A 15,000-nucleotide genomic window follows, 5' to 3' on the forward strand; every position below is an offset into this window, starting at 1 on the left:
TATGTATATATATGTATATATATAGTAGATATGTATATGTATATATATATGTATATATGTATATATGTCTATATATCATGTATATATATATATTATATATATATGACATATATATGATATATATATATGTATATATATATGTATATATATGATATATATATGAATATATGTATATATATATAGTATATATATGTATCATATATATAGTAGTATATATATGTATATAGTATATATATATATGTATATATTATATATATATATATTATATATATATATATAACCAAATAAACACTGAACCACAATACACACATACATTCAAGTACAAACCTACATTAACAAACCCGTCACAATGACATCACGCTCTATCATACCACATCCACCTGAATATCGTAAAACAAACGAACTTGGCTGAATCTAACCTCCCACTGGACAGCGCAAACAAAAAGGTGATATCCAGGTGATACTCATTGCCAAATTAAGACTTTACCTGTCCTCTCAAAAGGAAGGACGCCTGGTTGCAAGAAGAATCAAAGCACAGTCATCTTCGCCAGATATGGCTTGTAAGATCTAGTTTGCATTTTAGTAAATCAGAGTTTTGTGTCTATTTGGTTAAATAATTGCGTTCGAGGTCAGGAGATTTTGGTCGTATTCAATGACCCTACCGGGACGAATAATAATAATAATAATAATAATAATAATAATAATAATAATAATAATAATAATAACAATAATATTATTAATATTAATAATATTAATAATATCAATAATATTAATAATAATAATAATATTAATGATAATATTAATAATAATATTAATATTAATAATATTAATAATAATACTAATAATATTAATATCAATAACAATAATAACATCTTAGTAACATCTTATTTAGTATCCATTTTGACCCTCGTGATGATAATAATAGAATAAAATAATAAAAACAGAAGCTAAATGCCATCGAGACAGCAATTGTTTTCAATAACTGCTCTATAAGACGGACTCCTTTTGCTTAATAATAATAATAATAATAATAATAATTTAATAATAATAATAATAATAATAATAAATAATGTGGCGCCGTGGAGGAGTTGGTTAGGTCGTCAATAGACTTAAGTCAAGTTAAGCAACATTGGGCTGGTCAGTACGTTGGATGGGTGACCGCTCTCCTCGGCGTTGATTCCTTGGGAAAGGATCTTTACCATAATTTCCTCAGTCTACTCAGCTGTAAATGAGTACCTATCCCTGATGGGGTAGGGTCCAGCTATGGGTTAAATAGCAAACTCAGCAATGATGGAAAGAAATGAAGGAATAAACGACAACGACGTAAATGGAACCTCTGGCAACAGAGGAGCCTCGTCCGGCAACCAGGTATTCAACCCAATTGTAGGGGAAGACGGTCAGGTACTTGGAGGTCGTCATCCAGCAACTGATCACCACAACGACAGTAATCAACAGCCTGATGATTGGAGCTACAGAGGCAAAAAGGAAGAAAATGGACAAGAGAAGAAAATAAGGAAATATGGAGATGCTACATCAGAAGCAAACCCGACGGAGAGAGGATATAGAAGAAGATTGATCAACATCTGGAATGAGAGGAATAACACCCCCCAAACAGAGCAGAGGCTGGCAGACCAAGTAAGGAACATAAAGAAAAAGAACTGGCTCTCCCCAACAGAAAGAGAAGAACTGGAAAGGGAAATGTCACACGACAACGAATTACACGAAGACGAACTGAGAGACGAGCCACAGAAGACGACAGGGAGGATGAAGTATCAAACAACGACACACGAAGAAACACCGACGAAGTAACAGAGAGGACGGAATGGGTAGAAAAGATTAGACAATGGATGGAGCCAGATACAGAGAGAACAAAGATCCCCTCCATGAAAGCCTACAACACCAAGAAATTAAAGGAGAAAACAAGTGAGGTCAATGAAATAATGGGCCTAATACACACCACCAGTATCACAGAAACAAATAACTTGACATAGCAGGAGCAAGATTAGTAGCAGAACTGATGGGGATTCGAACACCAACACCACCGTCACAACAACCCAACAGAAACCAAAACAGCAACCTCCTTGGAAAAGGCGCCGTGGAAAAGCAAATCATGGTGATGAGATCTGACTTGAGTAAACTGAAAGAGATGGCAGAAAAAAAGGCTAAGAAGCAAGAAAACAAGGGAGGAACTCAACGAGAAATACAAAGTACAAGAGAGGGGACTAAACAACACAATAGAAGATGTAAAACAGAGGCTTAAGGCCAAAGCACACAAGATCCAACGGTACATGAACAGGAATAAGGGATACCAACAGAACAAACTATTCGGAACCAACCAGAAAAGACTATACAGCCAACTAAGAGGGGAAGACAACCACCCAGAAATTCCTGAAGCCGAACCAAGCAAGAGACTATGGGAAAACAGATGGAGCAATCCGGTATCACACAACAAACATGCAACATGGCTCCAGGAAGTCAAGGAAGAAGAAACAGGGAGAATAAAACAAAGATTCACAGAGATCACGACAGACACAGTCAGACACCAACTAAAGAAAATGCCAAACTGGAAAACCCCAGGTCCCGATGAAGTCCATGGATACTGGCTCAAAACTTCAAGGCCCTAACACCCACGAATAGCAGAACAACTCCAGCATTGTATCTCAAATCACCAAGCACCCAAATGGATGACCACAGGAAGAACATCCTTAGTACAAAAAGACAAGAGTAAGGGAAATATAGCCAGTAACTACAGGCCTATCACCTGCCTACCAATAATGTGGAAGTTACTAACAGGTATCATCAGTGAAAGGCTATACAACTACCTAGAGGAGACAAACACCATCCCCCACCAACAGAAAGGCTGCAGAAGGAAGTGTAGGGGCACAAAAGACCAGCTCCTGATAGACAAAATGGTAATGAAGAACAGTAGGAGAAGGAAACCAACCTAAGCATGGCATGGATAGACTATAAGAAAGCCTTCGACATGATACCACACACATGGCTAATAGAATGCCTGAAAATATATGGGGCAGAGGAAAATACCATCAGCTTCCTCAAAAATACAATGTGCAACTGGAATACAATACTTACAAGCTCTGGAATAAGACTAGCAGAGGTTAATATCAGGAGAGGGATCTTCCAGGGCGACTCACTGTCCCCACTACTCTTCGTAGTAGCATAGATTCCCATGACAAAAGTACTACAGAAGATGGATGCCGGGTACCAACTCAAGAAAAGAGGCAACAAAATCAACCATCTGTGTTCATGGACGACATCAAGCTGTATGGTAAGAGCATCAAGGAAATAGATACCCTAATCCAGACTGTAAGGATTGTATCTGGGGACATCAGGATGGAGTTTGGAATAGAAAAATGCGCCTTAGTCAACATACAAAAAGGCAAAGTAACGAGAACTGAAGGGATAAAGCTAACAAGATGGGGCAACATCAAACACATAGATGAGACAGGATACAAATACCTGGGAATAATGGAAGGAGGAGATATAAAACACCAAGAGATGAAGGACACGATCAGGAAAGAATATATGCAGAGACTCAAGGCGATACTCAAGTCAAAACTCAACGCCGGAAATATGATAAAAGCCATAAACACATGGGCAGTACCAGTAATCAGATACAGCGCAGGAATAGTGGAATGGACGAAGGCAGAACTCCGCAGCATTGATCAGAAAACCAGGAAACAAATGACAATACACAAAGCACTACACCCAAGAGCAAATACGGACAGACTATACATAACACGAAAGGAAGGAGGGAGAGGACTACTAAGTATAGAGGACTGCGTCAACATCGAAAACAGAGCATGGGGCAATATCTGAAAACCAGTGAAGACGAGTGGCTAAAGAGTGCATGGGAAGAAGGACTAATAAAAGTAGACGAAGACCCAGAAATATACAGAGACAGGAGAAAGACAGGAAGAACAGAGGACTGGCACAACAAACCAATGCACGGACAATACATGAGACAGACTAAAGAATTAGCCAGCGATGACAATTGGCAATGGCTACAGAGGGGAGAGCTCAAGAAGGAAACTGAAGGAAGGATAACAGCGGCACAAGATCAGGCCCTAAGAACCAGATATGTTCAAAGTACGATAGACGGAAATAACATCTCTCCTATATGTAGGAAGTGCAATACGAAAAATGAAACCATAAACCACATAGCAAGTGAATGCCCGGCACTTGCACAGAACCAGTACAAAAAGAGGCATGATTCAGTGGCAAAAGCCCTCCACTGGAGCCTGTGCAAGAAACATCAGCTACCTTGCAGTAATAAGTGGTACGAGCACCAACCTGAAGGAGTGATAGAAAACGATCAGGCAAAGATCCTCTGGGACTATGGTATCAGAACGGATAGGGTGATACATGCAAACAGACCAGACGTGACATTGATTGACAAAGTCGAGAAGAAAAGTATCACTCATTGATGTCGCAATACCATGGGACACCAGAGTTGAAGAGAAAAGAGAGAAAAAATGGATAAGAGGGAAAAAATGGATATATCAAGATCTGAAAATAGAAATAAGAAGGATATGGGATATGCCAGTGGAAATCGTACCCATAATCATAGGAGCACTAGGCACGATCCCAAGATCCCTGAAAAGGAATCTAGAAAAACTAGAGGCCTGAAGTAGCTCCAGGACTCATGCAGAAGAGTGTGATCCTAGAAACGGCACACATAGTAAGAAAAGTGATGGACTCCTAAGGAGGCAGGATGCAACCCGGAACCCCACACTATAAATACCACCCAGTCGCATTGGAGGACTGTGATAGAGCAAAAAAAAAAAAAAAAAAAAAAATAATAATGATAATAATAACACAAGTTGAAAGCCGATGAGACAGCAATTGCTCTAAAAGACCGACTCCTTTTACATCATAATAATAATAATAGTAATAATAATAATAATAATAATAATAATAATAATAATAATAATAATAATAATAATAATAATAATAATAATAATGCCTAATTCAAGGTATGTCGTGTTTTGTTAAGGAAAATATAGATTTTCTATTTTTCTAGAGCTATGCAATCGACTTCCCACGTACGAAATCTATATTAGGTTTGAAAGGTTCGTCAAGAGCAGAGCATTCCATGTATAAACAAGCATTCCCTCTCTCTCTCTCTCTCTCTCTCTCTCTCTCTCTCTCTCTCTCACACATATATATCCTGCATAGAGTTAGTTCAAATGAATCGTAAAAGACGGATGTATTGAATGATTTTACCTGCACACTGAGCGTTTTACCAACCTTTAAAAGGATGCTATCTCTTTATCTCAAGGATGTTTTAGCTCAATAAATATTTGATATGAAAGTGGTAAAGGTAACCCACTGGAAATGTCCGGCTTTGTTTATGTGGAAAATAGCAGGTGAAGTGAAATAGACATTTTCATAACAAAAGTAAATATTGCATATACAATGGTGTCTATATATATGATATTATATATATATATATATATATATATATATATATATATATATATATATATATATATATATGTATATATGTATATACTATAAATATGCACATGCAAACATACATACCCATATTCGTATTTATGCACATATAGTCTAATTGCATATATATATATATATATATATATATATATATATATATATATATATATGCATATACATTTATTGCATACGTATTCTTTCATTGTAACCAGTAACCTTTTTTTCAACAGGCCCACCACAGACTCACGGTTAAACACGTACGGTTCACTCATAAAACGAGCGACCTTACTAGCTTCGTAGATCTCCTTGACGTTTATCTTGGGTTGTTAGCACGTTTTCCTTGTCCCTTGCAACAGGATCTGTGGCTGGATTCAACCATATCCATTAACAGGTGTTTCTAGTAATTCATTATGCTTCTGCATTGGATTTATAAAATGTATGTAATTTCCAGTGAATTATTCGTGGTTTTTTTACTTTTTTTTTTAAATTCATGTAATTTCCAGTTAATTATTCGTGTTTTTTTTACTTTTTTTTTATATAAAATTAACTTTTTCACAAATCCACTTGTAACCATAAGAATTGGATATATGGATTTGAAGGTGTTTTTGGTCATTCAACTTGGTCTATTAAATGCATATAATCTCAGGTAAAGTATTCGTTGATTTTAATTGCTAATGCATATTTAGACATTTTTCATCAACCCCAGTTAATCAAAGGGTTTGAAATCTTTCAGTTCATATCTAATAATTACTAGGCATATTAATGCTCTCAGGTCTTCCTTTGCATCTTTGCCATTTTTTATATATTATTTTTGTATCAGTTAAATAATATAGCTCAAAATTAACATGTTACTTGCTTGTAAATCACATTTAATACATTTTGGTAATAGTATATACACAGGAATATTCAAGATCGTGTTGATTACCTTAACTATTATCTCTAAATTAACAAGTCTTCCATAGATTGCTCAATGTATAGTCGTCTTCTGAGTTTTAATGGCAGCTTAATTTAACAATAACAACAACAACAACAGCAACAACAACGACAATATCAGGAACAGTAGCAAATCAACAGCAATTATTCACCACTTGAAGGACACTGAATTCATTCATACTCATAGTGATATTTAGTCATTCTCAAATCAGCTTTCTCTGAATGAGTCCAATGACAGAAATTCTCAATGGGAAACTGGCATTCCTTTGTCAACAGTCCTCCACCTTCTCGTACAGTTAAACTCGTTAAAAAGTTCTAAAAATTCACTTTTTTTCTTAATGACAAACAAACCTGACAAAACTTCGCAAGCTGGTCCATTTGACAGATTACGTAGAATCTGGATTTAGATTACTAGTGGTCACTGACATTTATTTTTACCTGTTCGGACAACCTTAGGTCCCTGGACCTCATAATTGAATTGGAATCGAAATGCCGTTGAAAATATATATAAATTTGAGATTGTCATATATTAAGTAATATATCTATCAACTGTGCACTTTAAAAACTTAAGTAGATATTTGAGAAATGCTTTAACACCAAGAAATTAACTGGAAAATACGACAGACATTATAATGAATGAAATATTGATTTTAAAAAATACTATTAAATATAAATTTGTTATTGTTATATATTTAGTAGAATTTTGATCAACTGTGCACTTTAAAAACTTGAGCAGATATTTGACAAATGCTTTAGCAGCAAGAATTTAAATGGGAAATACCAAAGATAGTATTATGAATGAAATGCTGTAAAAAAATACTAATTATAATGAAATCATTTAAAAGATAAATTCTCCTCATTATAAGTAAAATATACATCAAGCAACCATGTGACAGATATGATTACTGAAATACTACTTTAAAAACAAACAAAAACTCACTATTTTGTGCATCTAGGTAATAATAATAATAATAATAATAATAATAATAATAATAATAATAATAATAATAATAATAATAATAATAATAATAATAATAATAAGAAAACAGTTAAAAGATAAATTCACTTCATAACACTTCATAATAAGTTATATAAAAACACCAGGAAACCATACAAAAGATGTAATTACTGAAATCTTAATTTAAAAACATGCAAAAACTCACTCATTTGTGTATCTAGATAACAACAAAAACAACTAAAACATAAATTCACTACTTCATAATAAGCAAAATATATAGCACGGAACCACACCCACGACATACTCGTATACACGGAACCCAGCCACAAGCGACACCCTTACCCCATGACGTCACAGACCAGACTAGCCAGATCAAGACAGTGACATTAAGCTAACATGGAAATTAGTATGGTTTCTCATTTGACTGCTCTTAAGGAAGTAGGTAAACCAGATACTTAAAAGATAACGGAAAGGGTTAAATAGGAGGTTTTTGTAATGAAGGTAAATAGATACAAAAGTTAGTGAATGGGATACGGGAAAATTTTACGAGAAACATGACTTGCGTTTCTGCTTTCGCTTTCGTACCCAGGGGAGAGATGCGGAAGTACTAGGGTAAGCAACCATATGGTTTCAGGATAAACAACAATATGTTTATTGGACAAACAACAATATGTTTATAGGATTAACAACAATATGTTTATAGGATTATCAACAATATGTTTATAGGATAAACAGTAATATGTTAATATGATAAATAACAATATGTTTATAAGACAAATAACAACACATTTATAGGATAAACAGCAATGTGTTTATGGGATTAAAAACAATATGTTTGTAGGATAAACAACAATATGTTTATGGGATTAAAAACAATATGTTTATAGGATAAACAGCAATGTGTTTATGGGATTAAAAACAATATGTTTATAGGATAAACAACAATATGTTTATGGGATTAACGACAATATGTTTATAGAATTAGCAGCAATATGTTAATAGGATAAACAGTAATATTTTTATGATAAATAATTAGCTTAAGGGATAAACAATATTTTTATATGACAAACAACAATATTTTATAGGATAAACAACAATATATATGTTTACAAGGCAAACAACAATATGTTTATAGGATAAGTAACAACACGTTTATAGGATAAAAAATTTTTTTTTTAAGACAAACAACAATATATTTATAGGATAAACAACAATATGTTTCTAGGATAAACAACAAGATTTTTATAAGATAAACAAAAACATTTAATAAGGTAAGCATAAAATGTATATAGGATAAACAACAATATGTTTATAGAATGGGCAATAATGTGCATATAGGACAAACGACAATATGTTTATAGGATAAACACCAATGTGTTTATAGGATAATCAACAACATGATTATAGGATAAATAAGAATAATGTTTATTCAGTAATCGAAATCAACAAAACATGTAAACAAACAATTGAATCAATGAAAACAATAAAATAAGCGAAATAATCAAAAGGGTAAGGTTTAATACAAGGACAAAAAAGGAATAAAAAAATTCATTGGAAGGGGTAAACACATTGTCTGATTCATACATTTCTAATAATTTTTTGTTGTGTGTTTTTTCTTTTGGTATTGCATAACAGTTATGTTCTATAACTTTGTAAAGGATATAAAATTGTAACAAGTCAGTTAAGATTCTTCAATCTTTTTATTTTGATAAGTATAATTATTTATCCTTTCCAAAATTGAGGTGTCTGAATTATGCTGCATGCTTTTGACTTTCCCCCTTCCCCCTTTCTCAACCACAGTTCAACACCCCCTCTCTGCCCCCGCCCCCACCATCACCACCACCACTACCACACACACAACCTCCGGGCCAAGCTACGCAACCCCACTATACTCCCGGTTTCGGACGCTCCAAAAGTCCCCGACCTCAACTCTGACCTTTCTGGTTAGGAGGATAGAAGAAGATGCCTTTCCTTATTTTTTTATGTCCAGGCAGATGATAAAAGAAGCGAAAAACCACTGTGATGATGACGGCGAAGAAGATATAGAGGGAAAAAAAGAAAAGGGTATTAATACTGGCTTCTATCAAAGGTGTTTTCATTCAGCTTTTAGGTTACGAGAGAGTTGTCTTAATATGAAGTGTTGTTGTTTAAATTTTAGAATGAAGGAAGGGGTTTTCATCACTGAATTATACACCTTCATTTAAAGAGCGCGTTGTTTTTATCTTAGAATACCTTTAGGAATTTCCATTACTGAATGATTTAGATATATAAAAGTGACTAGATTTGGTATAGATTTTACTCTGTCAAAGATATTCAGTCGATATTACAAGTAAATCTTAAAAAGTCGATTAACGAAAATCTAGAACGATAAATCTTACCCAATCTTAAAACGCACCTTACGGTATACAAGTTTTCTTCTCAAAAGCCGTGGGTCGTTTATCTTAAGAAAATGATCTTGATAAAATGCAAATCAAGCAAAAAATTGCGAGAAGAAGGGTGGAGCAATGACTCGACCATAGGTTTTTTTTACCTGTCGAACCCGAAGACAAAGAATGCCAAGACCTTGACTGACTGAATTGTCTCATTAGTTATTCATCTTCTCGAAGTTTCTATAGATGGCATCCGAAGACCCATCACCGATTCTCGCCAACAACGTCTTCGAACCGACTCGAAAACGACACAAAAACTACTCCTCCTTCTCCTTGACTACTCCTCCTGATCCATTGCAAGGTCTGCAACAAAAAGTTGCCGCTTTAATCTTCGAGATACCCACCGCGCCCCGAAGGACGGGCGATTGGTATATATAATGAGGCGGGGACAACGGTTGGGCATCAGCTGCCATCCTCAGCTCCTACAGGACAGTCATGAAGGTTTTGGTAAGTCGTCGGCGGTGGATTTTTGCGGTTCTCAGTACACCACAATGAACCACAAGTTATTTAGTCTAGAATGTCAAAATGACTGTTGTTAGCCTTAACATCTTAATTCTAAATATGAATCACAATATTACAGTCTAATACGGTTTTACAATCATAATTCTTGATTTAATGTCAAAACGTTTAAAACCATGATTAAATTCCGGTTCACGGAAGCTTTTGGAACTGATCATAGATTGTTGTTAACAAACCACTGAGTTACTCAGTCGCAAATGGCAATATTTCTTATTGTCAACGTTAGTCTCTTAGCTATAAATGTACATTTTGCTGTTTTTAATACTCAACTGTTCTCCACGGGAGCCTCTGGAACAGGGAGCCAGACCATTAATGCTCCTCCTTTTCCCCTCCTATAGGTAATCGCTTGCTTGGGCATGGTGGCCCTAGTGGCTGCTCGTCCTTCAGACGACGTCATCGACTTCGAGACTGACCACATGGAGCACGAGCAGGAGGGTCAGCCAGGAAGGGCCGTCGAGGGCGAGTACTCCTGGGTAGCGCCCGACGGCAACGAGTACGTCGTCAAGTACGTCGCCGACCACCTCGGCTACAGGGTCCTCGACAGCAACGTCGTCCCCGAAGTCTTAGAAGCTGAGGAAGCCGAGGAAGACGACGAAGAAGGACAGGCCGCCTTCAGAGCCTTCGAGGAGGACGAAGAAGCTGAGGAGGATGACGACGATGAGAGGGCCGTCTTCCGCTATGATGACGAAGAGGATGATGATTAGATCAACGTAGATGAATAATAGAGATAGATATCCAGTTTAGAAAAAAAATTATATATTACAATGATATATTTCTGTGAAATATACTAGTCAAAACTATATCTCTGGTTTTACTTACCTTTCGATTTTTAAAGGGATGAGTCTAAAATATTACTTCTAAAAACATCTATAGGTCTAAACTATGGCCCAATTCCAATTTGTAACCTTGTTCTCTTTAGGCCTAGGTGAGAAATGGGCAGAGACTTAAATTGTCAAAGATTTTTCATTAAAATATAAGCGAGGCTCATGATATGGGACATATATGTTTATTTGATAAATGCATATATCTTCACTGCCTTCAGAAGTGAAATCACTGAACTGCTTTGAATTGGCTGATTTAGACTTATTGCTCAGTCATAGAAATATCTACCTGTTTTAGTCACCTGTATGTCCATAATGTGAAAGTTTTTATATCTATATTCATAGTGTCAAGGGGTTTAATTTTTCATCGGCGCACCCAGTACAGTTTCCTGTATTCATGTGGTAAATATTATATAAGTAACGTCACTTCGAATGCTTCGAAATGTGTAATCGAAAATATAATACGTAATAGGAGGATAAAAGTTAAAGTTGAACGTTGTCGAAGAAGTAATAGAAAATTTATATATTATATATATATATATATATATATATATATTATATATATATATATATATATATATATATATATATATATCTATATATACATATATTATATATATATAATATAATATATATCTATATATATATATATATATATATATATATATATCGATATATATATATTATAATATAATATATATATCATTATATCTATCTATTAGGTATTATATATATATATATATATATATATATATAATATTATATATATTCTATATATCTATCATATATATTATATTTATATATATATATATTCATATATATAGTTATATCTATCATTATATATATTATACCATATAATATCTTATATATATATTTATCTCTATATCTAATATATAATCTTCGTATATATACATATATCTAATATATATATATATATATATATACTATCTATATCTATATCTATCTACTATAATCTATCAATATTTTATATCTATCACTATATATATATCATATATATATCATATATTATATATATATTCTTCACCACACCTCACCCCCCACCACTCCTCCCCTCCTCTCCTACTTTCTATATATCTAATATCTCTCTGTATTATATTAACATCTCATTCTCGCCATCTATACATTATATAAATATATATATATATTTTAATAGAAGATATAAATATATACTATATATATATATATGATAGAGAGATAGATATTTGCATATATAATATAATATATATCTAGTATAGATCATATCTTATTACAGTATATTACAGATAGATGAGATATATGAAATATATATATATATATATATATAGATTATATATAAGATATAGAGAGTATATATATCTATATATATAGATGTATTAGATATAGATGAGATAGACGATATAAAATATCTATATATCCATATAAGATATTAATATATATATATATATAGATTATATTTATAATAATATATATACACCATATACATATATAAAATATATATATAATATATTATATATAATATATATATATAATATATTAACATACTATTATATATACAAAAGATAACAACAACTTGAAGAATGAACAAAATCACGTACGCAAACTTGATGTTCCCATTGCCAAATTCTGACCATATGTTTTCACTGAGCGAAAAAAAAAAAAAAAAAATGTCTGTCGTTGGGTACCCTCACCTACCAACAATAGTAGGAAATAATAAAAGTAGTCTTTGTAAATCAAGAAGATTCCTTGCCATAGCAACATCCCAGCGTGACGGTTTATCTCCTGAATCATCTGACCTGAGAAAAAGGGGCAGAGAGAGAGAGAGAGAGAGAGAGAGAGAGAGAGAGAGAGAGAGACAGACAGAAAATGACTTAGACCCGGAAAGGATTTGGTGGTCCCGAAGCCATTAGCCTGGGTACCAAAAGGAGAGGTGTACAAGGTCAGGTTGACTTGTTAACTTGTCTAGTTTGTTTCTACGAGTTATTCTTATATATATATATATATATATATATATATATATATATATATATATATATATATATATATATATATATATATATCATATATATATATATATATATATTGCGTTGTTTATTTTCGTGCCAGCTAGAGTCTGTTTTATTTTCACGTTTTTTTATTTATATTCATTCTCTTTATATTGGAATTATTACTCGTGATTTTTGGAGTTTTGCTAATTCTCGTGATTGGATATTTTTTACTGTCTCACACTCCATCTCCTCTCTAACTGTTTCTCTTCTTATCAGTTATTCATCCGTTTATTTTTTTTATTATTTATTCAAGTCCTTCTGTGCTAATTCTCGTGATTGGATATTTTTTACTGTCTCACACTCCATCTCCTCTCTAACTGTTTCTCTTCTTATCAGTTATTCATCCGTTTATTTTTTTTATTATTTATTCAAGTCCTTCTGTCACAAATACTAATATATTAAAAGGATATCTAAGTTTCTGACGTTTTTATAATATCATTCAGCTCTATTATCACTGCATTTAATTTCTTGAAACTATTCATTATGTAGATCAAATGGAAGTAATTTTATAACCTTGTCCAGTAATTGGAATCATTCTTGACGTATGCACATACGTACAAATTTCAAATACAAACTGAAGTAATTCACACTTGGAATTATTGTTATCTATTGCGTCATAGGTAGTCACATGTATGAAGTCACAATCACGGGTAGAAAGCGGCTGTCTTAGTTCCAAAAGCTTATTTTATTTTCATTCTTGGTTTAATATTTAACTGTGATTGCTCATTATTCTATTCTGAACTGTATACTTTACTGGAATGTTGAATTTCAGATATTCTAGAAATAGGACGAAATAAAAATGATTTATTACACACACACAGACACACACATACACTCACATATATATATATATATATATATATATAATATTATACATATATATATATATATAATATATATATATATATATATATATATATATATATACATATATATATACATATATATATATATATATATATATATATATATATATATATATATATATGTGTGTGTGTGTGTGTGTGTGTGTGTGTGTGTGGTGTTGTGTATATATATATATATATATGATATATATATATATATATCTAATATATATCTATCTATATATATAGGATATATATATATATATATATATATATATATATATGATATATATATAATTGGAGAAACCTCAAGTATAAACAAAACTACTGATAACCTTACTTGAGACGTATTCTTTATTATGAAGGTTTGATACTGACATTTTCCTAGTGACCAGCTCTTCCTTGTCAAAAATATGTCCGGTTTCGTGATTATCTACTTATTAATAAATTAAAAATATCCTAAATTTTTAATCTTTTTTTAAATATGGAATTTTACGTAACCTACCAAAACAAAAGGAAAATTTCAATGAAAGTAGTTGTATTTGAAATGTTACAAATGTAATGGTTGTATATTTTATGCCTGATATTTATTATTAACGTAGTAGTATTCCCGAAGCTTTCATAATGTGATAGTGATATCGATGGTAGTTTAAAAAGCTACAAAATAAAAATAATTTGGTACTTTATTAGTAATGTTCCCTTTGAAAATAGTCTTGAATTAGACATTTCAAATTATTTTGCAGCTCTGTACTTTAAAAGAGTACATAGATAACCTTCTTTTTGTGTGTTCGTCGAGAGAGAGAGAGAGAGAGAGAGAGAGAGAGAGAGAGAGAGCAGTTTCCAAATAGGAGTTTATTGATCTTTTTTTCAAATTGCGCTTTCAGGAGTCCACAGGCAAACATGTTTTGTTTATCTTGAGAGAGAGAGAGAGAGAGAGAGAGAGAGAGAGAGAGAGAGAGAGAGAGAGAGAGAGAG

General features: G+C 32.8%; 2 protein-coding genes across 2 annotated transcripts in view; one reads left to right on the top strand and one right to left on the bottom strand.

Annotated features, from left to right (window-relative positions):
- Nucleotides 1-15,000, bottom strand: part of LOC135219176 (uncharacterized) — a 45,304-nt gene that overhangs the window by 26,320 nt on the left and 3,984 nt on the right. Inside the window, exons 3-4 of the mRNA XM_064255716.1 lie at nucleotides 10,845-10,990; nucleotides 10,728-10,783 (exon numbers count right to left, since the gene is read on the bottom strand). Coding sequence (XP_064111786.1) covers nucleotides 10,728-10,783; nucleotides 10,845-10,990 — 202 coding nt within the window. The remainder of the gene's footprint in view (nucleotides 1-10,727; nucleotides 10,784-10,844; nucleotides 10,991-15,000) is intronic.
- Nucleotides 10,136-11,114, top strand: LOC135214062 (larval cuticle protein 16/17-like). The gene is made up of 2 exons (XM_064248176.1): nucleotides 10,136-10,242; nucleotides 10,653-11,114. The coding sequence occupies exons 1-2, from the start codon at nucleotides 10,231-10,233 to the stop codon at nucleotides 11,016-11,018; spliced, it is 378 nt and encodes a 125-aa protein (XP_064104246.1). The 5' UTR covers nucleotides 10,136-10,230; the 3' UTR covers nucleotides 11,019-11,114.

The sequence above is a fragment of the Macrobrachium nipponense genome, chromosome 19 (assembly GCF_015104395.2).
Source record: "Macrobrachium nipponense isolate FS-2020 chromosome 19, ASM1510439v2, whole genome shotgun sequence".
NCBI lineage: Eukaryota > Metazoa > Arthropoda > Malacostraca > Decapoda > Palaemonidae > Macrobrachium > Macrobrachium nipponense.